The sequence below is a fragment of the Lissotriton vulgaris genome, chromosome 9, assembly GCF_964263255.1.
Source record: "Lissotriton vulgaris chromosome 9, aLisVul1.2, whole genome shotgun sequence".
NCBI classification, from domain to species: domain Eukaryota; kingdom Metazoa; phylum Chordata; class Amphibia; order Caudata; family Salamandridae; genus Lissotriton; species Lissotriton vulgaris.
In genome coordinates, this window is record NC_141697.1 from 1,060,239,329 (window position 1) to 1,060,265,664 (window position 26,336).

General features: G+C 46.2%; 1 protein-coding gene across 1 annotated transcript in view; it reads left to right on the top strand.

The window, feature by feature from the left end:
- DNAH1 (dynein axonemal heavy chain 1) overlaps positions 1 to 26,336 on the top strand; it is an 822,394-nt gene that overhangs the window by 249,437 nt on the left and 546,621 nt on the right. Inside the window, exons 15-16 of the mRNA XM_086939555.1 lie at positions 11,763 to 11,882; positions 11,966 to 12,048. Coding sequence (XP_086795681.1) covers positions 11,763 to 11,882; positions 11,966 to 12,048 — 203 coding nt within the window. The remainder of the gene's footprint in view (positions 1 to 11,762; positions 11,883 to 11,965; positions 12,049 to 26,336) is intronic.

Sequence of the window (26,336 nt, forward strand, 5' to 3'; positions counted from 1 at the left end):
TGTCTGAGTTAAACAGACCACTCTTACCCAGTCCAAAGATCAGGGCTTGATCCATCACCGTTATTTATCTCACTGCCCCATCCCAGCTCAGAATCTGGCTATATGCAAATCAGTCTGTCCCTGGCCCAGTGCATCATGGGAACAGGGCAGACTAAACTACCAAGCCAATTCTTCACCAGAAAGGAGACAAGCTACCGGGGACCGGTTTCTGGCATTTCAGCCTTCTTCGGCCCGGCTTGCTTGAATCCTGATGGAGCAGTGAGAAAGGGACTCATGTCTGAGTATACCCTGCCACACCTATAGTGGCCAAAAATGATTTACAAAAGGGGGTGGTGATGAACAGAGTGTCTGAGTTAAACAGACCACTCTTACCCAGTCCAAAGATCAGGGCTTGATCCATCACCGTTATTTATCTCACTGCCCCATCCCAGCTCAGAATCTGGCTATATGCGAATCAGTCTGTCCCTGGCCCAGTGCATCATGGGAACAGGGCAGACTAAACTACCAAGCCAATTCTTCACCAGAAAGGAGACAAGCTACCGGGGACCGGTTTCTGGCATTTCAGCCTTCTTCGGCCCGGCTTGCTTGAATCCTGATGGAGCAGTGAGAAAGGGACTCATGTCTGAGTATACCCTGCCACACCTATAGTGGCCAAAAACGATTTACAAAAGGGGGTGGTGATGAACAGAGTGTCTGAGTTAAACAGACCACTCTTACCCAGTCCAAAGATCAGGGCTTGATCCATCACCGTTATTTATCTCACTGCCCCATCCCAGCTCAGAATCTGGCTATATGCAAATCAGTCTGTCCCTGGCCCAGTGCATCATGGGAACAGGGCAGACTAAACTACCAAGCCAATTCTTCACCAGAAAGGAGACAAGCTACCGGGGACCGGTTTCTGGCATTTCAGCCTTCTTCGGCCCGGCTTGCTTGAATCCTGATGGAGCAGTGAGAAAGGGACTCATGTCTGAGTATACCCTGCCACACCTATAGTGGCCAAAAACGATTTACAAAAGGGGGTGGTGAAGAACAGAGTGTCTGAGTTAAACAGACCACTCTTACCCAGTCCAAAGATCAGGGCTTGATCCATCACCGTTATTTATCTCACTGCCCCATCCCAGCTCAGAATCTGGCTATATGCAAATCAGTCTGTCCCTGGCCCAGTGCATCATGGGAACAGGGCAGACTAAACTACCAAGCCAATTCTTCACCAGAAAGGAGACAAGCTACCGGGGACCGGTTTCTGGCATTTCAGCCTTCTTCGGCCCGGCTTGCTTGAATCCTGATGGAGCAGTGAGCTAAAAAACGGTGTTGGATCTAGCCCTGATCTCTTGACTGGGTGAGAGTATTCTGTTTAATTCAGAGACTCTGTCCCTCACCACCCCTTGTTGTAAATATTTTTGTCCACCCTAAGCGTGGAAGGGTATACTCAGATGTGAGTCCCTTGCTCATTGCACCATCAGGATTCAAGCAAGCCGGGCCGAAGACGGCTGAAATGCCAGAAACCGGTCCCCGGTAGCTTGTTTCCTTCCCAGTGTAAGAATTGGCTTTTGTAGTTTGGTTTGCCCTGTTCCCATCATGCACTGGGACAGGAACAGACTAATTTGCATACAGCCAGGTTCTGAAACTGGGATGGTGCAGTGAGCTAAAAAACGGTGTTGGATCTAGCCCTGATCTCTTGACTGGGTGAGAGTATTCTGTTTAATTCAGAGACTCTGTCCCTCACCACCCCTTGTTGTAAATATTTTTGTCCACCCTAAGCGTGGAAGGGTATACTCAGATGTGAGTCCCTTGCTCATTGCACCATCAGGATTCAAGCAAGCCGGGCCGAAGACGGCTGAAATGCCAGAAACCGGTCCCCGGTAGCTTGTTTCCTTCCCAGTGTAAGAATTGGCTTTTGTAGTTTGGTTTGCCCTGTTCCCATCATGCACTGGGACAGGAACAGACTAATTTGCATACAGCCAGGTTCTGAAACTTGGATGGTGCAGTGAGCTAAAAAACGGTGTTGGATCTAGCCCTGATCTCTTGACTGGGTGAGAGTATTCTGTTTAATTCAGAGACTCTGTCCCTCACCACCCCTTGTTGTAAATATTTTTGTCCACCCTAAGCGTGGAAGGGTATACTCAGATGTGAGTCCCTTGCTCATTGCACCATCAGGATTCAAGCAAGCCGGGCCGAAGACGGCTGAAATGCCAGAAACCGGTCCCCGGTAGCTTGTTTCCTTCCCAGTGTAAGAATTGGCTTTTGTAGTTTGGTTTGCCCTGTTCCCATCATGCACTGGGACAGGAACAGACTAATTTGCATACAGCCAGGTTCTGAAACTGGGATGGTGCAGTGAGCTAAAAAACGGTGTTGGATCTAGCCCTGATCTCTTGACTGGGTGAGAGTATTCTGTTTAATTCAGAGACTCTGTCCCTCACCACCCCTTGTTGTAAATATGATCTATTCCTGCAGCAGCAAGCTGCACTCCGCTGTCACGAGCAAAGACCCCGATCCACCGAGCCCCGGCGAGGGGGAAACCGGGTCCGCGGGACAAGGACCTCCACCCACAGCCACTGTCGTGTCACGTCACTCCTCCCTCGATGTAAGACAATCAGAATGACCGCCGTCAAAATCGGGCAAAAAAGACCGCCACTGCGGTAGACCGGACCCTGCTTGGTTCTCACGGCCGATGTTGTTCAACTGCAACCCGGCTGGGTCAAAACTCGAGGTCCCGGCTCTCCTGTTGTACTAGGCCGCAAACTTCAACTCGACACAACTCCGTCAATCAAGCCAATTAAGTTTTCGGGGTTGCACCATCGGAGTGTGCATCAGTTCATCCACACGGAGGTCGGGCGTAAAAACAGGATTATCGACAGGATCATCTGGCAGGATACGGAGGTCGGCGGAGCCGGGAGCCTAAGCAGCCATCTTGTTTGCTAGCGTAGCTCCTCCTCAAAGGTTTTTTTAATGCTAATTCCTAACTATATAAGGCCTGCAACCTATGTTTTTTTTTTGTGAATTTCAATGGTTTTTTAAATGCTAATTCCTAACTATATCAGGCCTGAAACCTATGGTTTTTTCATTTAATTTCGAAGGTTTTTTAAATGACAATTTTTAAATGTATTATTGTTATTTTTTTATACTGATTTACTACATTTTTGCAGGCAGGTGCTCAGAGGGCACGCCCCCTTTTTACAACACTCTGCAGCGCAACGCCTGTCACGTTTGCAGAGGAGGACCTAATTCCCCTTGCATACTGGGGGTCCCTGGGGGGCAACTAGCCCACCAGGAGCCTCCAGTATAAGCCAGTGGGCTGCATTGCAGAGAGGTGTAATGAGGCCACACCCTTTTTTACACCTCTCTGCAATGCAGCCCCCGGGCATGTTTGCAGAGAGGGAACTAATTCTCCTTGCGTACTGAGGGTCCCTGGGGGGCAACTAACCCACCAGGCGCCTCCAGTATGCGCCAGGGGGCTGCTTTGCTTTGCCCCGAAGGGCGGCGGTCCCCGGGGCAGTGTGGGGGGGATTGGGCACCCCCACACTTCTTTATCACTATCCCCCCGCGATTTGGTCTCCCTTGGGGGTAATTTGTAAATAAACATACCGGGTTTTAAAAAAAACATTTTTGGCCTTGGGGGTCCTTGTGGGACCCCTTGAGCATGCCTAGGGGGTCAGGGTGCTTCTACCCTTCCTCCTTTTTTTTCTACACGTTTGTTTTTCTGCTTTCTTGTGCCTCGGTCTACCTAGCACAAGATGAATACCAACACTTCCTGGTTAGAAGTGTTGACAGACAATGAGCATGCTGCTTTCTTGTGAAGGGCATGCTGATTGGCTGCCACTGTCTGTCAACACTCCAAACCAGGAAGTGTTGGCAGCCATCTTGTGCCTCGGTAGAACCAAGGCACAAGAAAGCAGAAAAACAAACGTGTAGAACTCAAAAAGGGGGCAGGGTAGAATTACCCTAACCCCCCAGGCCTGCTCAGGGGGTCCCACAAGGACCCCCCAGGTGCACCGTAGTCCGCGATTTTTCAAAAAATATATATATAATTTTCTGGCCTGGGGGGTCCTTGTGGGACCCGCGGGGCAAAAAAATAAAATACATTTTTTTTCGATTTTTCGCGGTGGAAGCGCTACCCTGTAGGCGAACCGGGTAGCTCACCAGTAGCGTAACGGGAGTCCGCCATCTTGTGTTTCGGATGAATTTTTTCACAAGATGGAGGATAAACAATGTTGGGAATGGGTATAAGGGGGCACGGGAGACATATCCTGACACCCTAGGTTTTCTAAGGGTGGCTGAGGAGGCCCATATATGTAAAAAAAAAAAAATTCGCCCTGTCCGCGCACCGGGTAGCGTTCCGGAAAGTGTAACAAGGGGAAAACCAAGGGAAATAGTAAAATAATATTTTAGAGTGCTTTGAGGTAGGGTAGCTCTGAATAGAGCTGTTGTGTTGTGTGGGTGATGTAAGTACCAACATGTAGGTACCAATGAAGAGTCTAAAATTCAATGTACAGTTTGTACACCGTCTCCTCTGTAGATATTTTGTATGTTCTAATATGAGTTATTTAAATGTAAATGTGTGGAAAAGCACTTCATGCTTTAAAGCAATTGTATTTTTGAACTGATTGTTCTTTCCTCTTAGTCCTCCTCTTTGTTTTTTTTCCCCCACACTCTTCTTCAGCATGATAGTTGATAAATTCGTTCCCTCAAAAAATTTATATACATAAGAAAATTATATTAAATACATATAAAATATATTTTTCCTTTAAAAGAAGAATACATTTTACAGCTTTTGATATTTGCTATTAAAAAACCGTTGAAATTCACTGAAAAAACCATAGGTTATAGACCATATATAGTTAAGAATTAGCATTTACAAAACCTTGAAAATTCACTGAAAAAACCATAGGTTATAGACCATATATAGTTAGGAATTAGCATTTACAAAACCTTATTTTACTCACACAAATGTGATGTCACTGACCATGTCATGAATGATGCAATATGTGACATGATCAGCAGTGGATTGCGGGTGCGCGATATATAGTTAGTGCAACTAACTATATGTGCGAATTTCAATGGTTTTGTGTGAGTAAAATAAGGTTTTGTAAATGCTAATTCCTAACTATATATGGTCTATAACCTATGGTTTTTTTAGTGAATTTTTTATATATATATATATATAAATGCAGTTCGCCAATCGACTCAAGACAGCCGCCCAAGCCAAGTCCCAAATGACGAAAGAGCAGACCCATGAATAATTGCTTAGTCAAGGTGCTTTATTTCTTCCAGCCAGCCAGCCGCCATTATGTTATATATATGTTCATTAAAAAGTTTAAACAATTCGAATAATTAATAATCAATTAATTAGTTATCAATTTACAAATTGTTATTTAATTATTATTGAATTAACTTCCACCCTATAAACCTACAAACCTAGCAGTCCCAAGATAAAATGAAAATATATAAGTATAGCACAATTTCCATAATTGATAATAAAGTAACTAAATAATTAACAATTCTTTTTTTAATAATTATTACTTAACTTCCAACCATATGCTCCTACAAACCCAGTAAGCCACACCTAAAATATAACTAAAATAAATATGTACCACACAATTTAAGTAATTAATAATCAATTAAATAATTACTTATTAATGGTTTATTATTATAACTTAATTAGCTACCCAAACCTAGCAAATGGCACCTAAAATATAACTAAACTATATAAATATTACGCAATTTACATGATTATCAATGACGTAAGCAATTCTAAATTAATTAGTAATTGTTAATTAATTATTACTTAATTAATTGCCCATACTATTCCCCTACAAACCCAACAACACGCTACAACATTATAAATTGCTAATAACAAATAATGAAAAACTTCTAAAACACTTAAAATTGCAAACAATATTTAAATATTTTTATAACAATTAGATAAACAATGAAACTAATATATGGACCAAAACACATTAAAATAATTAAAAACTATTTTTACACCTATATTACTGAAAACAATATGAAAAACGATATTCCTAAAACTTATATTACTTACCTAAAACAATTATATTCTCTAAAAATATTTTTGTAGCACGAAATTATATTTCTGATATTTCTGTCTCCCGATATTTACAACTCAATATTGTGTCCAAAAACCTTGGAATTATGTATCAATAGTTTGTGACTGCAGTTTGGATTGCAAAGTATTGATAGGTTACCAACTTCTCAAAGGAGATGCCAACTCATTTGCAATGGAGTGGACATTCACCCTCAGGACTCCTTCCCCCTTTGTGAGTAAAAAACAAAAATGTATTTGAGAGTGGGTAGTGGTCCAGGAGACCACAGTCAACTTTGGACAGACTTGCTTTTTAGGTCTCGTAGCGAAAACAGCGCGTAAGCGCTGTGTCTCGCCAGAGATCTTTTGTTGCTGACTCTGCTTCCCAGGAGACAGCACCTGGCCGCGCGCATCTTGCAAAAGGCGATCGGCGCAGGCCACGCGCGCGCGAACGCGCTCGCCGTGTCTATCTCCTGGGAAGCGCATACATACACAGGCACACTTCCCCCTGCACGCATGCGCACACACAGACACACACACACACGAGCGCACATACACGCACGCACACATACAGAGACCCCCGTCGCGCGCACACACACGCTCGCACACACAAGCGCACCGCCCCCCGTCCCACTTACCGCCAGTCCGATATTCTGTAGGCTCCGCGGGGCTCCGCCTGAGGGAGAGCCCCGCGTCACCGTGAATTATGTCCGCCTTCCAGCACGTGGAAGATCCGGGGCCAATGGACTCCGAGAACGAGGCTGACGTCACAGCACACCTCCCCGCCCCCTCCGCCGCCGGACGACGCAGACTGCCATTTGAGCCGTGAAACCCCTTGTTACATGCATTAGCAAAAGTTCTCCCGCTTTGTTGCAAACTGCTTTGGGTGTTGCAACATTGTACAGCCTTCTTCCATCAACCTCACTTCAGGACACCAAGGGTTGTGGGGGGATTCGCTGAAGGAACTCCTAAAACGCCACACACAGGCGCATGAAAGGGACCTCGGTTACTTTAGACAGGTCTCTACGCAGGTAGGACACTTCTTACCCCATGAGCCTTCATCATTCCTTATCCGCGATATCTAAAACCTGCCTGCTGCAGCTACGTCCCTCTTCAAACCTACAGGTGGAGCGTTGCCTACATCGCATTACACGAGCTTACCTGCACATCCCCGGGGAAGTAAACCACATGGTGAGGGGTTGTTCCCCGTAGCAGCAGCAACTCGTTGGTCCTGTGGGGGTTAGAGCCCGGCACAGCCGGCAGTCTGGTGGCGGGGAGCGGGCTTATAGTTCGGCACTGCAGCACCCGCACAGCACAGCAGAGCACTGCTCGCACTGGGCTTAAACGCAGGGCAAAGGTGCACCATCGGCCAAGGGGCGTGGCTTTACATTGCCACACCAACCGCCGACGAAACGCGCATTTGCACAGGTCCAGGCATAGCAAACACGCGCCAACGACTCTTGTCATTACTTCTGAAAGATCGATCCGCATCTGAGCCAATGACACAAAAAATGGACTGTAAGGCCAACTCCCTTTAGAATGAGAATGTTGAAAGAGATGAGGGACACCGGATATAGACGTGTTAGAATCATGGAGTATGTGAAGTATAGTGTAAGCCACCGTACTCTCCCCCGATACATGGAAAGCAATTTGGTGGGGAGCTGGTCTGGATCTTGGAGGTACAGTAGGTGGTAAAGTAGTTCCCCCATTTATATAGCGAATGCACGCATTGCGGCATTTTGCTGAAGTCGTTTGCTCATATCATGGAGCAGCATAAGTATTTTTTTTTCCAGTACCGCGTTCCAATTTCAGCTGAAATCGTGTTACGAAGTACTGATACGCGTGTGGATTTATTGCATGTTTGCCCCAGGGAAGGCGAGCTTTCATGCAAATGGCCAATTTGTATTAACAGAAGCAGACACTATGGTCGGTTGTTTTATAACTTTCCATCCTTTCATTCATTACCATATTTAAGAGAACTTCGAAATGCACGACTTCAGGATGTGTGCTGTACAAAAACTTATCATGTGTTTGATTAATGTATTATAGCAACCCCTGTCATCCAAAGGGTTTACATAACCACATCCTCTCACCTGTCCTGCTTACAACAATCGACCCCTCTCGCCAGCCCTGCTTCTAACCACCTTATCTTGCCTGCTCTGCTTATAATCGGCCCCTCTCCTCAGCCCTGCTTACATCCACCCCCCCCCCTTCCCTGTGTACAACATCCGGCCCCTCTCCTCTGCTTCCAACCACCTCATCTCCCCTGCTTCCAACCACCTCCTCTCCCCTGCCTTCAACAATGGACCTCTCTTCGCTACTCTGCTTACAACCACCACCTCTCACTTGCCCTGCTTACAAACGGCATCACTCAGGGGCACCACAACATCACTATACGCTACCAAAATGCTTATAAGTACAACAGTAACTTGCAATATTATTATAATATAATATTATTGCCAACATTGCTTAATATTTTGCAACAGCTATCATCTTGCAAATCATCTTTATACACCAATACAGACTTTGCTAAAAATGTAATGCAACACATTGTCATATACAATGGCAATAACTCAAACTTTAATGCTGCGAGACCTATTGCATTGCAAATGCTTGTTTAAAGTATGTTTTCGTTTGTGCTGACCTGCTTCCCTTAAGGAAAATTGTCTGCATTAAAAAACAGTACCTTATTTTAAATATTTAAATGCGACCACGGACATGGTGGTCTGCTGACCCCAGCAGGCCACCTTCTCTGTAATGACTTTCGATTGAAGTGAGTTGAATTTGCGACTTACCTCTTGAATATTGATGAGGTTAGTTGAATTGAGACCCACTCCAAATGATTGTTTTGCAAACTGAACTATTAGTACATAGGGCGGTTCATAACATCAGAATTGATTGACAAAAAATCGGTGCACAATTTGCAGCTACTTTTTATGAATTGATTCTTTATATATCTTGACCTCGGTCCTCTCCTGAACCATTCTACGCAAGATAAGAGACAGAGGTGTATGGCTAGCTCATTCCAAAGTTTTGGTGCATATGGAGAGGTGGCTTCATGAGGCACGGTTGCATAAGTGTCATGACGCACCGGTACACATGTGTAGCAACACGTGTGTGTATCGATGGCTACACTAGAATTGGTTTACTATAATTGAAAACCTATTGCAATGTTGCCAGCCTTCTGTTAACCTGGAGCCCTAGAATCATATAATCCTTGCCATGGTTTAATTTTACAACTAGTCATATCTTCGCCCAGATCTACCTGCTCATCCTCTATAATGCATGGTAGGGGTCGCGCAAGGGGGGTTTGGATCATAATTAAAAAAAGATTTAAACCTACCTTTCCGCGGGGTCCCGCGTCTTCTCTGCTCCTGCTCTCCTGCCTCCAACTGGAACAGGAAGCAGGCATCCAGGCTCCCTTCCCAGTCCAATCATAACGCTGCAGTGTGTGATTGGTCTGGAGCACTGTAACACGGCGCTCTGCCAGGGACGTAGGGATGGGCATGCTTTTCATGCAGGCTGCAATGCGGCCTGCATTGAGTAGGGTAACATGTGCATGACTGGTTTGGGCGGCTTAAGAGGGCCGACCAAACAGCCTTTGTGCACTCAGGAGTGGGCAAAACACTCCTCCCCTTCTCAGGGAGCAAGCCAGCCCCGCCCACCCGCCCGTGCCGCAAAGCAAACATAAAATGGTAATAACTAACAGTTATTACCATTTTATGTTTTGGCTTCTTGCACTGCGAGAAAGCAGTGGGGCGACGCTCCTCCGCCAAAGCAGAGGAGCCGCCCCCGCCTAAAATTAGAAGTTGTAATAGCTGAATTGTCGACATTGACTAATGTCTGATCTTTATGCTAATGTCACAATAAAAGTGAGACCCTGCATGGCTCGCAGCCTTGGTTCAGAAGTACCAAACTGATATAGAAAACAAAGCCATCCAACCATGAATAAGTGGGTGACCCAAAGCCTACTCTATGTATTTTGGAAACAATAGGCCTGCCTGTAGACAGCTTGAGATGTTTGAGACCTAATTAGCCTCACAATGTGCCATTGATTTAAACTTTAGCATAAAGCTCACTACACATGGCTTCTATGAGGTGTCGAAATCACAGACCATGCCAACTTTTGCAAGCAGTGACCAAAAGGGTTTGCGTGGTACACTAATAAATGCTAATTGTTTCACTTCAATAGAAAATGTCTCATTTTTTTACTCCAAACAGGAGTACCTTTTTATGAACAACATTGCAAATTGCAAGATTTAGAATTGGACAATGTTACGTGTCCATCCATCTAAATATTTCTGCTCATTCAGTTCATAATGTTGATAAGATAAGAATGTGCGTTGTTTCACTCTACATTTCAATGTTTAATTTTTCAGTTAAGATGAAAGCATAATTAGGATAAGATTCATCCCCTTACCCTCATTTGGATTTGGAATCATGGCCAGAGTTGGTTGGATTTCCCGCAATTGTTCTTACTCTGCCTTAATTTAACATAACACAGCATAATGTTTCATAAGTTGTATTTGTAAAGTACACATTCACCCATTTTGGCATTGTGAATAACAGATGTTTATTGTCACTCAACTCAATGATACAGATTTCATCGACTTCACAATGATGAAAGGCTGAGTTTGACTTGCTGGGATTCAAACTGGTTAACTGGGACTGTATTACAGTAAGGGTGCACGGTCCCTATTTGTACCAGGGCACACCTTAAAGTACATCAGCAGAGTGCAAATTAGTACAGTTCGCCCTAGTACTGATATTGCACTGCCCTAGGGCACATATGAACTCATGTTACCTTGGGAGCAACTCTTTAGTGAAAGATGGCCCAGCTCATTCAAGCTGCTGGTCCACCTTTCACAGTGCATGTGGCACTCAGCCTGTACCTTCAAGAAGGGACAGCGATAACGCTGCAGGCAGATTCAGTGAGTGACTGCACCTTTGTGCATGGAGATTTCTGGGGATGTCCATGGGAACCCCCTTGTCCCTCCAGAGAAGCGGGCTCTGAAGGGCGCATGGACTGGCCACCTACTTTTTGTGGAGCACAGTCAGTGTGTCTCCTGATGGCCTCTTTGTCTCTGAGTAGAACCATAACATTCCTGCCTTTGCTTAGGACCTCACATTCATGCAAAATATCGAATGCCCCTTTAGAATGGTTCCAGCACAATACCTGCACAAGTATTGCAGCCCCTTCTTTAATACTGAAATGCACATGTCCCCAAGGCATTCTACATAATACGGGCAGAGGAGATGAAACAGATTCCTGGAGTGGATATATTAGCCCTGTGAGCCACCAGCCACTTTACTTTTGTATTTGGAATATGTTTTTCTTTTGCTGTTCTTTGCTTATCACATTTTGTTGTCTCCCCTAGTCGCTGGGGACTGGTAATAGGATTGCAGCTGCCCAGGTCTTGTAGCCCATATGATTGCTTTCTGACTAGCTTACATTTTTGTAACAACTGAAACCAGTGGGGTGGTATTTGGGTCTTCTTTTTATTTGAGTGACTAACACTCTAAATTTGACAAAACTGGAAGCAGTAATGAGGCTAGCTGGATCACTTCTCTCTGAGATTGTTTTATACTTCACGGTCATCAGGCTTGTTTTTGGACAGGTATTCCTGCTGTGCTGCGACTGACATATGCCAGCATTGTTAATGGATAGTATCAAATATGGCTCAGTCTGTTGTAACCCTATATGTTTCCTGCTCTTATTTAGATCTCTGATGAATTCAGAACCATCAGCAGAAAGTTGTATGATAAGCCAGACACAATAGAAGAACTAACTGAACTTCGTGAGTGGATGAAACAAGTGCCTGAACAGCTTGTTACTCTTCAGGTAAGTATATTACACCATTATATAGAAGTTCATTTGGATATCTGTGTTACATGCTCTTCTAACAATCTCCTTTTCTATTACAGGAACAGACAGCAAAGGTCCTTGTTGAGTATGACATCACTGATGAGTTTTTTTATAGTCTCTCTCAAGAAGAGTTTAACATAAAGTAAGTACCGTGCTTTCCCACGGCAGCCCTTCTATTCTCTGACTTCCCTTTTTATTATCATTCATTTAGTTTTGTCACTTTATCGTCTTAGTAATCTTTATTTATCCATGTTTCCCTTGTCTCAATCATGGGATCTTCACCGATTGTCATACATTCTGAATACCACCTTCTACAGGTTCCTGGATCACTTTTAGAGATTTATACCTAATTTTCACATTTATACCTACATTTGCCTTTTAACAGGCTACATTAGGCATACTGCATTTTATTTTAAAGAAGCACATTCAATTAAAAGATTCTCTGGTGTGGAATTAGACTTCTGATCCATCAACCTGTGATCCCTTTCAAGGGAAAAACAAGATAAAATAAATTCTGATGGATACTTCTTACCTCAGATTTCTCACTGTGGGTGATGCTCTGTATTTATAAACTCTTTCAGAAATGTTCCCATATGGCAATATGTGCCACCATCAGTCTCTTCAACAGCTTTGTTTCACCCCTATAAGTGATGTCTTGGAACCATATATAGCTGCAACTCCTGTGCATTCACTTCAGTTCACATTTGTCCGCACCCGTAGAAATGGATCAGGAGCTTTGCTACCAAACTTTGTTAGTGCTTTACCGATCTCTAAACTGATTTTTTTCAGCAGAAGACTGTGTACTAGGGATGTGCCCCACCAAAAATGGCAGGCTTCAAGTTATGCTGTACCTGCAGGAAGCAGATGTCATTCATGGATCCACACAAGTCTGTCTTTGGTGTCTTGATCCAAACATAATTCAAAGACCAGCAATAAATGCTTCCTGATGCCTCTGAAGGCCATCAGGAAACTGGAGATGTTTCTTTATATTGCCAAGCATAAAAAGGTGGGCTGATCATGCTCACAGTTGTGGGCTTGATCCCTCTCCAGGGCATGAGCCCATTCCCATTCCAAGTCCCGATCCAAATCTCCATTTTCAAGTAAGTCCAAGGACAAGTCTTGATATAAACACAACAAGTCCAGACAGAAGGCCTTTCCCATCACTCCCACTTCATGGAGGGAGTCAGATAGTCAACACTCTAAGGTCCCAGCTCCATTCAGATCATCATTCTGCAGTTGGAGCCGATGAAGTAGATTGGTCTTCATAAGGCTATGCTGCAAATCTTCCCTATGATTCCAGACCCCTCTGGAGCATCTTTGAGGCCCACAGATCCACTTGGGCCCTCAGTCGAACTCTTGCCTACAGGCACTTCCCTGGCATCTGCTGACTCTGCTTGGCTTCTGTCTGGCCTTGCGCTGGAGCCAGTCCCTATTGTGGCGGTCCCAGCTTCGAAGAAGTCGGTGCTGGATCTAATCAAGACACTGATCTCGGAGCAGAGATCGGCTAAATCCAGACCAATGTGTCACTACAAAATCACCAAGGCTCAGTCAGTAGTGCTTAAGCATCATCTGGCAGTCCCTTCTTCAGTGTTGGTATCTTTTGTGCCCCCGTGGCTGTATCAGGCTCTGACTCAGAAGTACATGTGATTTACTCATGGAGATAATGCAGCAGAGACTGACAACTTGCTCCCACACTATCCCATGAAGGACTTTATCAAGATCTCCAGGATGCAAGTAGTTTTGACAATTTATCTGAAACTCAATTGTATTCCTGAATGGGATACCCTACTGGCAAAAGTGCTTCCTTTTCTGTGGTTGTACTCAGGATAGCAGAGGTTCAAACATTACAATTGTCTAATGTTGAAACTAGGGCTAATATACTAGCTGAGATTTTACAAGCGGTCTCTTCCCCTTTGCAATCTTTACTTCCTATCAGTAATCCCTAAGAGATGCCCTGGTTGTGACCTGAACCAGTGCTGCTCCATAGCGAGGCACAACAGACCTGCTCCGGGTGACCCACCCTTTTTGGCACAGAAGGTGATGTGACATTGGTCATACATCTCTGACGGCTCAACAGACTTAAAGCTGTCTGAGATTTTGCCATTGGTTCCCAGCCCTATTTAGAGTGGGCAAACAAATGTCAAGTTTTCACTGCCCATCACCACCAGGTAAAACTTTGTTTTATATAGCGCTGGCCGGACCCGGGGGTATCGGAGCGCTTTACAACAGTGTTTCCAAGAGTTATATAGTAGAGCAGTCTTATGCAGAAAGGCTCGGAAGTCCAAGAGTGCAGTGCATTCTTGAGGTAGTACTTGAGTCCTGAGGTAGCCTCGTTGTATGCATTATTGAGGTAGTACGTGAGTCCTGAGGCAACCTCATTTTATGCACAATTGTCTTGGAGTGAGCTGAGGTGGATCTTTGTGATACAAAGTCAAAGAGTAACGGAGTCAGGGTTAGAGTAGAGAGGCTATCCATTCGGGAAGGAGGGGTTGAGGAAGAGGGCATTTAGGAGTTTTTTAAATTTTGTGAAGGACGGGATAGTTCTGATATCTGCTGGGATGGAGTTCCAGATTTTGGGCGCGTTTCCAGTGAAGGACCTAGCAGCGTTTTTTTGTTTGGGTGTTTTCATAGGGATGAGAAGAAGGGTGTTGGAGCTCCGGAGGTTTCTTGCCTGACCGGCCCTCATGAGTTTGGCGGCCAGATAGTCTGGTTTTCATGTGTGTAGGGCTTTGTGCGTGAGGCAAGCAGTTCTGAAATTATCACACTATTCAACTGGGAGACATTTTAGTTCTTAGTGATCGTATTTCCTGATTTCAGTGACCATTCTGGCTGCTGCGTTGAGGGTTGTTTTGAGGGGAGCTAGGTGGGATTTTGTGGTGCCAGTTAAGGTTGCATTGACTTAGTCGAGTCTGGATAGCACCAGTGATTGGGTGGCTTGTTTGAGGTCCTTGGTAGGGATGAATGGTTTAATTTTGTTGAGAAGCTTCAGGTTGAAGAAGGCACTCTTTGCAGAGTTTTTAATGTGGTTGGTCATGTCAAGTTTTGGGTTTAGGGTTATTCCTATTGATTTTATGAAGTTAGCCAGAGTGAGATTACTGTTGAGAGCATCCATAGCTTTAAGCCATTCTGCAATTTGAGGGTTCTCTTCTTTGTTGGAGATAAGGAGGTTCTCTGTTTTGTCTTGATTGAGTTTTAGGTGATTTTGGGACAGCCAATGTTGAACTTCTTGTAGTGTCATTTAGTCTTTGGATGTAGTCTAGGGAGGAGGTTTCTAGATAGATCTGGGTGTCATCAGCATAAAGGTGGAAGGGAATGTTAGCAATTTTAAGTATGGTGGTGAGGGGATCCATGTATATGTTGAACAGTTGTGGTGAGAGCACTGAACCTTGGGGTACACCCCTGCTGACTGGGTGAAGGTCAGAGGTAAAGTTTTTGATTTTTATCCTTTGCAAACCGTTATGGAAGAAGGAGGAGAACCAGCGTAGGAGCACCTCTTCGGCGCCTACCCTGGTCTTATCTTCCCTCCCCACGTCTCTCACTGCTGAAATGCCCAGCAGGCCCCATTTGTCCAACCCCTGTCTCTCAGGCTACTAAGGAGTTGGGATTCCCACAACTGTGTCACCTGCGTGATTTTATTTTTCCACCCCATCTCCCCCAGCGTCACGTTCCAAGTCTGGATTGTGAGCACAGTAGGTCCCACCAGCTGTAGTTTTTTCTGTGTGGTATATAGGGCCCGAAGGTACCCGCTGAAACCCAGATTTAGCCGGTCTATGCGGTATGCTGCGTAAGTCTTTAGCATGTAGGCCCATTGATTAACCACCATTAATTGCGCTGCACGGAGGTAGTTTCAAGTGTCAGGGAGAGCTATCTCCCTTCATAACATCCCTTAGTGAGATTATTGAGAGCTATTCTTGGAGCCCCCCTTTCCCACAGCATCTTTCTTATCTCTTCCTGTATGGATTTAAAATAGTCATCTGGCACTGGGAAGGGAGTATTCTGGAGGACGTAGAGAAAGTGTGGCAGGGCCATCATTTTGAAAAGGGTCGCCCTTCCCAACAAGAAGAGAGGAAGTGCCCTCCAATGGTGCAGATCTTCCTTCAAGCAGGACAAAGAGAGGGTGTAGATTTCTAGCCATAAAGAGTTCACGGTTGGCTGTGACAAAGATCCCCAGGTATTGGAACCAGTCTGTCACCACCGGTGCTTCACAGTCTCTTGGCATTCTTGGTGCCTGCCCGTATAGAATGAGGGTCACTGATTTTGACCAATTGATCATGTATCCGGAGTACCTTCTGTATGTAGCGAAGACATTTAGGATTCTGGCAATCAGGGATATTGGCGAAGCCAAATACAGGAGGATATCATTGGCATACAATGATATCCTATCTTACCAGTCCTCCGATAATCGAAGGCCACGTCCCCCCAGATCCAGACCGCAAGAGACCCGAGAGCCAATGCAAATAATGGTGGCGACATGAGACAGCCCTGTCTTTTCCCACGATGGAGCTTGAACATTCGAGAGCCGAATCCATGCTAGAATCCTCGGTGTAGTACTTTCTTGCGTGAAAAGCTTACTGACTGACTATGGTGGTAAATGCACTTGCTTTACACCCTCCTGAATAAGCTGTAGCTCTTCTCCACAGCTACCCCTTGAGAGCATTGATTTTCAAGGACCTAAACACTATAACTAAGGGTTGCCTGGACTCAGTGTACAGTGCTTTACCACAGGAGGACACTATATACTGAGCCAGCCTCCTACAGTGCCCTTGATGGCCATGACATACTTTTGTGCACCTACCATCTTGGCCATCCTAGGAAAATATGATCATCATATATGTTGTCTGATGTAGTGTCATATATAGACCTGCTACAAAAGGACAAGACATAGAAGATCAGTGCAATTCTTAGAAAGGGCCAATAGTCTTCTGCAGCTACTATTGACTCAGCCAGAGCTATAACTTACATCAGCTTCCAACAGCTGCCTGGAGTGGTAGTGTTCTCTCCTCAATTATGACTTCAAGCCACTTCTTTCAGACTAGAAATTTAAAAGTTGCACTTCAGAAATGCCAATTGATTTTGATGTGCCATTCCAGAAGAACGAACACCGATTAAGACCTCCAGCATATATTATTAGTTACAGATGCTGCCAAGTTGCTTGGGGTACTCCAGAAACGATGCCTACATTCCTTTTAAAATGCTCGCAGAAGAAGTCAAATGCAGTGTCATGAAAGATATCAGGCCTTTCACTACAAACTCTATGGGTTACTGGAATCCACGCCCTAGAGTCAATATTAAAAGGGCCTGCAGTAACAACTGTACAGTGTGCCACCGGCAGAGATGTACACCAAGCTGCAAGCTTGTTATGAAGGAGGGAAACAGTCAAAATCCTAAGACTCCAAATGCTGTCGCTGACTTCTCCTTATGCAAAAGAAACAATTGATGGACTGAATGCTGGACAATGCAAACCTTCACCCCCAGTCACAAGGATCTGGGTTAAATCCATCATTCTTTTGCTCACCACTCCACCCCAGTTTGGACCCAGCCATATGGAAATCAGTCTTTGACCCTGTTCCTTGTGGGAACAGTCCAGCCCGACCTGTCAAGCCGGGTCCTCCCTGGACCGGAAACAAGCATCCTGGGACCAGTTTCAGGGCATCACCCTTCCTCAACAGGCAAGCTTGAATCCAGTGGTGTAGTGAGCACAGGACCCACGTCTGGGCATACCCGTCCCACTTAGGGTGACATATGAATTCTCCTTAGCACTGAAAAACTATTTTACTGTTCCTCAGGCCACGGCACTGCGGGAACAGAGAGCATCAGCTTTCTGGAGTAGTGGCTGTGAATCACACCAGACAAATAGGTTCTGTAACTGATCTCATAGGTGCAAACTCAGAGGTTTATTCAGCATCCCTTACAAGCTCCATCGCCCAGACACAAAAGACAGTCATTTGTTTTGCTGAAATCCTCATTATGATACAAAAAAGGGCTATTACACCCATTCCCAAGAATCAACACTACGCAGGTTTCTGTCCCAGATTCTCCAGCATTCGATCTTTAATGGATTAACGTGGTTGAATCATTCCCCATCAATGAAGTGGGGGGCTTTCGTTACATAAAACAGCTATACACACTGTCATGAGAACCCACACCGACCGGGCACTGGATTTCCTTGCTGCGTTCATTATGGAATTCAAGGCTTTGGAGTGAATGGAGGCATTTGAGTAATTAAGTGGAGTTAAAAAAGAAGGAGTAATATTGAGACCCGTCTAGGACAGTACGTCGTATAAAAGAGGCAATGATCCCCAAGTTAAAAACTGTGATGTCATCTAGTAGATAACATAATGATCGTAGCATGGAAACCCAGTGCCCGGTCTGAGCGGTTCTCATGACAGTGTTTTTTAATGAAAATTGGACATGCTACCAGATAGCACTACAAATTTTTAATTTGGGAGTTTTTGCTTCGCTAAGACGCCGACAAGTTTCGATCCCAGTAGGACGTTGTTGTGAAGTAAGAATACTCTGAGGCAGGGTGAGTACAAACGTCTTTATTCTGTCATCCACTCTCCATAACTGACAGACTCACCAACATTCTAAAGTGAACTCTGGAGGATCGTTCCAAGGGGGAGGAGGGAGGAGAGAGGAAAGGAATGTTCCAAGGGAAGGGAAAGAGGAAGATTAAAACACATCTTCCTACACAGGGGAAAGGGTACAATGGAACCAGGCGGATGCTGAAATAGCAGAGGGTGTAAAAAACAGAAGGGGTCCTATGCAGTAAACTAACATTTCAGATCAGTTGATGGGTGACAACCAGTGACCAAGGGGCATAGGAAACACATAGCTGCCCAGGTGGATAAAACATACAACAGGGTTACAATTATGAAGAAGGCTATATGAGAGGTGGATCAGGGGATAATTGATTTGGTAATCGGATCTCTTCCCCTGATGGAAGCAAAAGGGGTTACTCCCGTTATCAAGTCGGAAGAGGTCTGATATGCCCAAATGCCTTCTCTTAACGTTTTATCAACATCCATATTGTTGGCAAAAACTAGTTGAATGAGATTTTGAATCAAGAGTACAGATTTACGCATACTTGCAGCGCTTGTCTGTGGAAGCTCTGTGTTTTTAATGACCCGTTTTTGTCTTTTACTTTAGTTTGTGTTTGGACACTTATCCCCTGTTTTTAAGCCTGGCCTCGCATACTCGCACTGCTGACATCTAACCTGCACTATAATTGCCTGAAAAACACTGCACTTTGCGGGTCCTTTGCCCCCGACTCGTGGCGGCCATATTGGGTGTGGGTGATCCTTCGCGCGCTCTAGTCCCCTTTCTATTTCGCTAGGCGTGCTTAAAGGTAGCCATGCTGACGCGCAGCGGTCACGCGCAGCGGGGTCGCCGGACTGACGCCGGAGTTACGCCACAGTTCAGCCCGTCTGTGCCCGTCCGGGCCCAGACGGGCATAGGGCTGGTCCCCCTGCCCAACTCACGGATGCCATCTCCGGCTTTCATCAGGTACACGAGGGATGAGCTCATGCTTTGGCGGCCACCGAAACTCGCCGCATGTAGGTATGTTCACGAGGGAGGGAAACCGTTCCTGCCCTGCGGGGCCTGTAATACGGGTCTGGTAACGGGCAAAGACAATTGCTTGTTGTCAATGGCCCTGTTGAACTGTCGGTCCCTCCCTAGTCATGCAACAGAAATTAATTCCCTCATTCTTGACCACAAGTTGGACGTCTTGTTTTTAACAGAAACCTGGATCTCTTCCAGCTCCGGCCCGGATATGGTCATAGCACTTCCACCAGGCTTTCTCATATCTCACCTAGATAGACCAGTAGGGCGGGGAGGTGGAATTGCCATCCTTTACAGGGATACGTTAACCTGTAAGGTCCAGGATGGAGGGATGAGCGACTGTGAGAGCTGTCAATTCTCTCTACGGTTGTCGCATACCGCTTCCTTGGCAGGCCTCCTTGTCTATCGCCCACCTGGGACCATGGGCAACTTCCTCAACTCTTTTCTTGAAACGGTCGTGCTTCTTGCCTCTTCCACAGTCAACTTTGTGGCACTAGGTGACTTTAACATCCATTTTGATGACCCCTCTGACTCTCTGGCAGTAGATCTTCAGGGTGATCTGAAAGCATTCGAGATTAACCTGGTCAATTCAGGTGCAACGCACGGGAAGGAACACTTGCTTGACCCCATTTTTTCGAACTCGGAACGCCTTAAAGTACTGCCTGCGCTGGTTCTGCCCTGGACAGATCATTTTATGGTTCCGGCCCTGTGGCAGTTTGATGTCCCAGTGGTACCTACACCTAGAGTATACACGGTGGAAAGAGCCTGGTCTAGGCTCCCAGTGGACACCTGGGCAGTACACTTGGAGGCGACACGTCCCCCCCCCCCCGGGCCTGACCCGCTAGTCGCTGATGCGAACTTAAACACCTGGTTGACCAACTCGCTCGATGCTATTCTCCCTAAGAAAAGACTACTCACCAGGGGTAAGAGAGTGGGCTCAGCTCCCAGGTACACGCCAGAGCTCAGAGCTTTGAGGAAGGGTTGCAAGAGGCAGGAGCGGATCTGGAGGAGGGACTGGGGCGAAGTGAGCCGGAGAGAATACCGGGCAGCACTTAACATCTACAAATCCGCCATCCGGGTACCGAAATCAAGGTTCTTTGAGGAGAGAATAGGACTCTCTTCTAATTCCTCGAAAGAGTCGTTTAATGTCATCAGAGAACTTCTGCAAACCCCCGAACCTCCGGTCACTCATGACAACCCGCATGAAAAATGCTCAGAATTAGCCACGTTCTTTAAATCTAAGATAGAAAACATCTTGGCGTCCCTCCCTCGGTTAGCGCAGGAGCAATCCTCCGAATGCAACCCTGGGTCTCAGCCTGGGGTGAGGACAGCAGAGCTGGACTCCTTTGGTCCAGTCACTGTGGACGAGGCTCTTGGGGTCTTGGTGACCCTGAAGAGTGGGTCTCCGAGAGATCCGGTAACGATGAAATACCTGAAGCAGGTAGCTTCTACCATCGGCGGCCCAGTGACGGACCTTTTGAACCTATCCTTCACCCAAGGAGTTGTGCCTCCCAGCTGGAAAGGAGCGGTAGTTAAGGCCCTCCTGAAGAAGCCCAGCCTGGACCCCGCTGACCTTGCTAATTTTAGGCCTATCTCCCTGCTCCCCGGCCTTAGCAAGGTGGCGGAGAAACTTGTGAATAGGCGCCTTTCGGGTTTTCTGGAATCCAACTCTCTCTTGGGTGACTCCCAAACGGGATTTCGCCCTGGCCAGGGGACGGACACTGCCCTGCTGGCAGTCGTGGAGAATGCCAGGAGCATTTTGGATTCAGGGGGATCGGTGGCAGTGATCCTCCTGGACCTTAGTGCGGCATTTGACACCGTAGACCATCAGGTGTTACTCCAGCGGCTGTCGGGGTGGGGGTCTCCGGGTTGGCCCTGAAATGGCTCGCGTCCTTCCTAGAAGATCGGACGTTTGAGGTCTGGGAAGGCCACGAGAAGTCAACATCGGTTCCCCTCCAGTGTGGTGTGCCACAGGGCTCATCGCTGAGCCCCACACTATTTAATATCTATATGGCCCCACTGGAGAGTGTGGTACTGCCACTGGGTATCAAGATCATCAGCTATGCGGATGATACCCAGTTGGTGGTTGGGCTTCCCCAGCCGGCGAACCAACCCGACCTGCTGCACACATGTTTAGCCAGGGTCTTCACCTGGATGGGCAACTCAGCACTTAAACTTAACGGTTCAAAAACCGAACTGATGATGCTGGGGAACTCCCCTCCCTCCTTGTCCCCAAGTAGCTGGCCTAGCTGGCTGGGAGCGCCACCTACCCCAAAACAGGAGATTAAGAGCTTGGGGGTGTGGCTGGAGCAGGACCTATCCTTCAAGACACACGCAAAAAAGACCGCAGTCGTGTGTTTCGGCCTGCTCCGGTCAGCCCGGAAGATCCTACCCCTCCTCCTGATGGCCACTAGGAGGTTACTAATCCAGGGTCTCATCATTTCACGGCTGGACTACAGCAATGCGCTATTTCTGGGGGCTCCAGAATCAACTCTAAACAAATTGCAACAAGTGCAAAATGCTGCCGCCAGGCTTTTGACGGACCTTCCCAGGCGGCAGTCAGCCCGACCTGCGCTGAAGGCGCTCCACTGGCTCCCTGTGAGAGAGAGGGTGAAGTTTAAAGCACTCTGCATGGCTCACAAAATCTTGCAGGGAAAAGGGCCCCCTATCCTGCGGAGTATGGTCCAACCTTATAAGGCCCCTCGTGCCCTCCGCTCAGACCACCAACATCTCTTGCAAGTCGCGAAAGTAAAAAAAGCCAGGACTGGCGGTAGAAGATTTTCCGTCAATGTGGCAGCATTATGGAACTCCCTTCCGCATGCCCTTCGCTCCGAAACTGGCACCTTGCGATTTCGCAAACTTTTAAAGACTCATCTGTTCCCTGCTTAGTGCTCTGCTGTTTTGGTGTGTACTCTGGACGAGCGCTGGGATGCCCAAGGGTAACCACGCGCTATACTAAACTCAATAATAATAATAATAATGAGGTCATTGTCCCCTAGGCATTGCAAAGTGGTTTCCTCATGCTTGATGCCCAGATCATTTAGGAATGCCATCATTTCAATAGAAGAGAACTTGATACCATTGTTGGTGACTATGCAAGGTGGCACACCTTCACATGCGAATGAGTCTCTTAACCCTTTCGATGCTGATGACGAGCTCAGCTCGTCATCACCCACGGGTGTCGTGTGCTGATGACGAGCTGAGCTCGTCATGGTGCCAGCAAAAGTGCAAAATCCAGCACAGGAGGGGGAAAACACCTAGCAGCCAAGGTGTTAAGTAGTCGATGAGGGTTTTTGTTGAGACCCATGAAACAAACTTGTATTTGATCCAGTGTGAAGTGTAGTCCATGAGTATGATCAGAAATCTTTTCAGGACTCCTAATTGTTCTGTGGGGCCGATTATTTCCAATGCCAACTTAGACCATGGTATTTTAGGAACTGCTGTAGGATTTCTCGACAGTGCATGACTTTTCTCAACAGGACTACTTTTAACACCAGCAGTTTCAGTTCATAATTATGTTCACTCCCATGGGAGGTACACCGCAGCCAGGACTATTTACATGGTGGCCTACTCTGGAGAATAAATCAGACTGATTAGTTAAATTACTGCTGATTTTCTCCTCCCGCTCAGCTAATTGGACCTGATCTTTATTATTGGGATCAAGCACAATCCCCAACTCTCTTTGATGATGCCTACCCAACAGATTGGAACCTTTGCTTACCATATACACTTTGCTCCATGTGGTTCTCCCTTTGAATTGAATACTCGCCATCATCATCCCTTTAGAGGGATGTTCTCTTCAGCATACCCTACAGCTGAAATATCAGGTTCCAACATGTTGAGACTGGAGGTATCAACTATCTAATTTATGACATCAATATTAAATAAGGTAACTGGGGCACACAAATCAGCAAACACCTCTATGGGCTTATTATTCACAAGGATTGTACATTTCGGATATTCAATAGACCTGTGGTCACTGAATTGTCCATGAGAACTTGGGGAAGCTTGACAGTCTCTAGCTTTTACTTGGAACACATACTTAGGGGCCAAGTCCCCTTTATTGTTTACTACTTTCACTTGGTAGTTTTCACTGTTGTTGCACACATTCTACCCAGGTGCCCCTTCTTGTTACATTTTACACATGTGACATTGCGGGCAGTACAACACACATCATTAGCAAGGTGATTGCTGCTGCCACATCTATAGCATTTCAACCTTCCCTTTTCCCTGGCAAAATGGTTATTTTCGACTTCTCCGGGTCTAACCTTGAATACCTCATTATCAATAGAATTGGCCTGTGCATCACTGCAATTGCGACCATTGGCAACAAGCTCATTGGGAGTCTTCATCTCTTTGATACACTTAGCAGTGTGTTCCACAGAGACTGCTATACTAACCGATTTTTTTAAGGTGGGGTTTTTTGCCAGGAGCTTTTCTTGGATACGACTATTGTTTGTGCACCTGACAAGTTGGTCCCTGATGAGGGAATCAGTGAGATCATCAGTCACATAGTTGTGTCAGGCCTCTAAGAGCAGCTATGTAATTGATGACAGATTCCTGTTTACCTTGGATGCGGGTAAAGAACTTATGTCGCCTCAAAACTACGTTTACTCTGTCACCAAAATGTGTCTCTAATTTTAACAGGGTGACTTTAAACTCATCCATATCATCCTCATCCTCTTCTGGTTCTGGTTCAGGTAAGGTGTCATAAATCTTCCTGCCTTGTATGCCTAGGTTATGCAACAATATGTGTTGTTTGCGAACTGCTGAATACCTTTCGCCGCCTATGGCAATGAGGTATGAGGCGAATAAATGTATCCATTCCTTCCAGCGAATTTCCGGTTCCCCTATTTTATTGAGGAACGGAAGAGGTTGGCTCATAGCTTGTCCAGCCATAGTAGGGAGGAAAGCTGACTGGCTACCCGCAGCAGGTATATAAATAGATAGTAAAAGGGTCACGCAATGCCACGCTGCAACTGGAAGGTAGAAATGAGAGAATAAATATTGGAGGTGGGAGTCCCAAATAGGACAATTAAATTTGAAGAAAACAAGAATGAAATATTTGCATGTGAGGCAGAACTATCAGAATTACAACCAACGGGAATTAGTAAAATTACCTAAAAAGGGGCAGAACAGCTAAAAGGAGGATACACAAACTTGTAACGTAATACACTATCACTGAAGTAAATAGCAAAACTACTCCACCTGTTGTATCATAGCAAACTAAAGGTAAGTAGAATACGCGACACAGATTTGAGGCGTAATACTGATTTCACTTAAGTAAATAGCAAACTGCTCCCACAAGTAGTATCATAGCGAATACATGACTTACGTATGAGATTGTTTTCTGTAGGAAAGGTGTGCGTATCACCATAAGAAATGCACAAGGTAGGAGCTGAATCACAAGATGACAAGGTTCGTGGTAAACTTGGGGAAGATAGGAAAATACTAAAGAACTCTGTAATATATTAAGACAATTGGTAGCAAAGATAAAGGCACCGAATAGAAGCTACGTGTGAAGAAATCAGTCCAATCACTCTGCTCACCGCATAGACATGTGCCCCTTGAATATTAAGGAACTGGAGAGAAACCCTGTTTAAAACTCTCAAGAGCATGGAGAAACAGTTGTTAATGTTCCATATATTAGCTTGAAAAAACTCATGCACATAGCTTCTAAACTGACCCCTAGATGCCAGTCTAAGGCGAACTGTGTATGCGACAGCAGGCAGCTGAAAAGGAAGAGTCTTACTTGTGTAACTGATGGAAGTAATCCCAAAGAATGCAGGATATGCTCACAGAGCCGGCCGTAGATGGAGAACCAGAGTAATTTCATGGAGGAGACAAAACAAGAGAATTGCAGTAAGCTTGACGAACCGGCTTTGTAGTAGCTGGCGCGCTGAGTGAAAATGACGAGGTGTTTGCACTGAGGACCGGTTGTGAAGATGCTGGTGCACCGGCAGGAACTTGACAACCCGGCTCTGAGAAGAATGCGATGGGAATCGGCTGTGAGGTGGCTGGGGCGTCGAAATCCTCTTCCTGACAGGAATTGACGAGATCTTGAATAGCCGGCTGAGGGAGGCGATGCACCGCGGAACATCTCTCTGGGGAGCTGACAGAATGCTCTCCCGAATACCAACTGTGGTGCAGTGTAGAAAGCAGGCTGGAGCGCCAAGAGGAAACCTCAGGGCTGTGAGCAGGGCCAGCGGGGGATGATAGAAGAGGAAGCTGCAGAGCTGTGAGCAGGGCCAGCGGGGGCTGATGGGCGCCGGAGAATCACTTAAGCAAAGAGGAGCCGAGAACCCGGACCCTTCGCCCGCCAGGTCACCGGAGCTAAGACTCACCCCCGGGGGCGCGGCACTGCGGCCAGAGACTGAAGCATCAGGCGGGCAGCACACCACAGGCACAGCACACAGCTCTGGGAACCAGCGACGGTGCGGACCACTGCAGGACACTCTGGCAATCTTCGTGACAGAGCGGGGATATGCACCCAAGGTCCCTCACGGCAGGCAATTCACAGGAGTGCCACAGGAGTGCCGAATCCCAGCATGCTGCAGATGAAATTAGTAAAGAAGAAAAAGTCTAATGGAAAGGCTCCACGCTACCGTCCTACCAATTCAGGATTCTTCCCACGTTACGCTTCTCGAGGTACCACAATCTTTGATTGAAGAGAAATACCAAAGACAATGCAGCACTGGAGAATCTTCCTCACAGTGAAGTGGCACAATCCCCAATATTTACGTTAGAACTAAAGGCAACCAGCAGGCGCAGGCAACCCGGGTGCTCGGTAGGGTGTCCCGGTGACCAGACGAAGAGCGAAGAATGGTTCTTCCAGATAACATTCCAGGAATACCTTCAATGAGACTT